The sequence below is a fragment of the Cyprinodon variegatus genome, unplaced genomic scaffold (assembly GCF_000732505.1).
Source record: "Cyprinodon variegatus isolate N-32 unplaced genomic scaffold, C_variegatus-1.0 Scaffold298, whole genome shotgun sequence".
Lineage (NCBI taxonomy): Eukaryota > Metazoa > Chordata > Actinopteri > Cyprinodontiformes > Cyprinodontidae > Cyprinodon > Cyprinodon variegatus.
In genome coordinates this window covers 436127-439827 of record NW_015150751.1, presented here as the reverse complement: position 1 = coordinate 439827, position 3701 = coordinate 436127, and the positions used below count along the sequence as shown (strand labels likewise).

Here is a 3701-nt window from a genome sequence, read left to right as displayed (position 1 = left end):
TCAGCAATCCCTCACACTAAGCATGCTTGTAGCGACAGTGGAGAGGAAAAACTCCCTTTGAACAGGAAGAAACCTCCAGCAGAACCAGGCACTGTTAAATTGGACACTGTTGCCATTGATAAAATGAAGTCTAAGGAAGTTATCAACCAGAATTGTAGAAAAATGTTCCTTTAGTAGAGTAGTGCAGTAAAGTTTCTATCCTTAACATTTCTTTCCTGCATTACTTTTACTTTTATACTGGTAGTATTAAAAATGGTACTTTTACACTTTTACTAGAGTCAAGATTTTGTTGTTTTTTACACGTAATGTATTAAAATTTGTAAAATATCTGATCAGAAGGATGAGTGGAGCTTGTATTAAGTGTTTTTAACAGTTCATTTGAGAATTAACACTATTATTAGGACAGTGACATCATCAGGTTAAAGCTTTCATAAGCAGGAGGCTAAAAATACTTTATTTAAAATGTGCTCAATGTTTCCTTTTTCTGGATAAACGTGTTGAAGTATCAGTGACTCCGCTGTAATGCTCCGTTTCTGTCAGATCTACAGTTACCTTCCTGATGAGTGACAGAAATGTCAAATTTATCTTTAAACTGATTGCAGATCTTGCCAAGAAGACCTGAGGTGATGGTTTTAACGAGCTGAGCCAAAAAGCTGCTGAATTCAGAAAGCTGTGTTGGCAAAGGTTCATAATATGGAGACACGATGTCAAAGAGACTCTACTATGAATGCAATGTGTGACATAAGGCTGGTAAACCAGGCGGGGGGGAAGGTTTATCCTGCATCTGCAGCAGAACGCAGCAGAACGCTTGCATGAGGATCTCAGGGTGTTAAAACTCAGTGGAAAAAAGCAACAACTGTCTAAAACCATTAAATATGTTTCTTTCTCTTTGCAGTGTGAGCTAAGGCTGCAGGTTTTATTCAAATTGTTTTTAATCGGCCCCCGTTGTCACCGGATCTGTCGGCCCTCAGGTGTGAACCCATACCTGTAAACTCCTTCTTGCAGCGATCGCGGACGCTTTCCTCCAGACTCTCCAGCTGATGTTTGACCTTCTCGTACTCCCGCTCCGCCTGTCGGCTCTTCCTCCTGGTGGAAATGAAACTCCGCGTGTGAGCGAACGAAACAAGCGTTTGCTAGTGTGGCCACGTTTTCTATAACCGACCTGTAGCAGTAGATTGACAGAGCGATGAAAAGCACCATGGGCAGGATCACAGCAGGGATGATTATGGCCAGAGGAATGTCATCTTTACTGGCGTATTGCACCGAGTCCACAGTCCACACTGCCTGACCAAACATCACCTGAAATTAAAAAGCTGCCTTAGATGTTTTTATATCTTCATTTAGGTCTAGATTTAAATTAAACTTTCATTGTTCTAATGGGATTTTCCTAAATATTTAAGCAGATGGAAGCATTTTCAGTTAGAGAAGTTAAACTGAAAAGGAAAGAAATGAGAAAACGAAAAAGGAGCAAAAAAAAGAAAAAAGAATTAAGTGAGGAAGGAAGAAATAAAGCAAAAGGAAAACAATGAAGGAAGATATACAGGAAAAGGGAAAAATTAAAAACAATCAGAGGAGGAATGAAGGTAAAGGAAAAACAAAAAAAGAGAGAAAAGAAACAAGGATATGAAGGAGCGAAGAAGGAAAACAACACTGCGTCAATACATCTGATCCATGGCGACCTGCGGTTTAAAGGACAGTTAGTTTACCCTGAGGTAGAGTTTGTCGTTGGCTGGGTCCTGCTCTCTGGGTCTGGCACTGGGCTTTGTAGAAGGAGCCTCCAGGATCAATTTATCATCCTGTGCAGACAGGATAAAAACAGAGAACAACAAATCAAATCCAGGTAGACTAGGCACACATTTTTATTGGAAAAGTTTACTTCCAATTTCTAAAACTAGTTTAGAAGCCTGAGCTCGGCTGTGGAATCTGTTCTCCTCTCAGATCAGTGTTATTCCTCATAAAGTTTAAGGTGCAGACGGCGGAAAGAGAAACTCTCCTGAAACTCACGGCTTTCCTCAGAATACAAGGAAATCTAAGCATGAAGGCAATTTATTTTTAGCTATGTTTGAACGTTGTGAATGAAAAGGTGCAGAAGATTTCAGTCTTCTGTCAGATAACACCTTTGCAGCCCCGCCGCTCAGAGCCGCTGCCTTCACTGATTCCCTTTCATCCGAGGCTGGATTGATTCTCAGAGCAGACATCAAGCCTTCAGTGTGGCCGAGCGCCGCGGCTCTGGAAGCCTGTGATTCTGCAGCGTGACAGCGTCGCCCTCCAGAGCCGTTTTTTAAAAGGGAATCAGATGAAGCGGCGCCGTGGCAGCTTTCTACACCAATGAGCCGACTGTCTCGCGTCCTGTTCTTTGATATCAGGAGTTAATCCGTCAGAGGCATTAAAAGCCGTCGCATACCTGCAGTATGTTGATGTTACAGAAGGCGTCCCCAACGGTTGCCTGGACCTCATCCACCGTTATGGCCTTGGAGAAACCTCGCCCCTGATCAGAGGCCGAGAGAGAGAGAGGTGAAAACGAGCAGGAGATGCAGGCTGAGGGTTCGGGTGTCGCTTCTTACCGTCACGATGATGACGATGTTCTCTGTGATGGTGTTCTTGGCCAGCTTGTCGAAGGTGGGGTCTTGGTGGTAGTTAAAGCCTTTCAGCTCCTCCTCCATGTTGTCCAGCTGTATGAAGGTCCTGAGCGACTGGACGTCGTCGCAGACGTTCACCTTCGGGGAGTAAAACTCCAGCACCGTGTCGTTTTTACTCAGATGCTTTGACAGCTGAGGAACACATGAAGAATCTGCTTAAAACCAAGAAAAAACTAAACCAACTTTTATTCCGTCTCCTCCTCTCATATGCGGCCCCCCACCGAGTCTCCTCCTCAGACAGAAAGTTATGATGAAGCGCCTTCACCTCCCTCCCCCCCGCAGCGTGTCCTTCCTGAGAGACTGCGTCAGTCAGAGGAACAGAACCCGTTTCCGGCTTCTACTCTGAATAAAAATGCTCCTGCAGATTCATGATCATCACGCTGACATTTTGCAGCTATTAGGGAAGCTGAAACGTTTGCTTTAAAAGGTTCGTCTCCCACTGATGAATGACTGGAACTGGTTTAAAGACGACAAGTCCCCAAAATCAAACTATAAGATAAAATAAAAATGGATTCCTGTTCATAGAATGAAGCATTTTCACCACATCATGACCATCAGAGCTCATAATAAGTCTCCTACCCCTAGAGATGTGTTGACTGAAGAGTCATCGGAGGAGGGTTGAACTTTCAAGGTGGCCAACTGGATCAGATCAAACCTGCTTCCCATCACAACAATCCTCCGACCGCCGCTACGAAAAAAACCACAGAGGAGGAACGGCACATTAGAAATAAAAATAACAGAGCGGAGAAATAAGTCTGAGAGCCACACAATCAAGATGGCAGTATAGATAGTAGATCTGAGAGAAGCTGGAAGGAGTTCCAGAAGCTCAGAGAGAAGAAGATTTAAAAATTAAGAACCAGAGGAAAGATAAAACAACCAGCAGAGTATCGCCCTGTCTGAGGTCACAGGAAGGAAGGAAGGAAGGAAGGAAGGAAGGAAGGAAGGAAGGAAGTTAAGACAGGAAGGAAGGAAGGAAGGAAGGAAGGAAGGGAGGATGGAAGGAAGAAAGTTAAGACAGGAAGGAAGGAAGGAAGGAAGGAAGGGAGGATGGAAGGAAGGAAG

General features: G+C 44.0%; 1 protein-coding gene across 1 annotated transcript in view; it reads right to left on the bottom strand.

Moving 5' to 3' along the window:
* LOC107090504 (plexin-B2-like) overlaps positions 1-3701 on the bottom strand; it is a 223629-nt gene that overhangs the window by 20728 nt on the left and 199200 nt on the right. Inside the window, exons 22-27 of the mRNA XM_015383917.1 lie at positions 3219-3327; positions 2565-2771; positions 2405-2488; positions 1707-1796; positions 1163-1299; positions 986-1086 (exon numbers count right to left, since the gene is read on the bottom strand). Of these exons, the coding sequence (XP_015239403.1) occupies positions 986-1086; positions 1163-1299; positions 1707-1796; positions 2405-2488; positions 2565-2771; positions 3219-3327 (728 nt within the window). The remainder of the gene's footprint in view (positions 1-985; positions 1087-1162; positions 1300-1706; positions 1797-2404; positions 2489-2564; positions 2772-3218; positions 3328-3701) is intronic.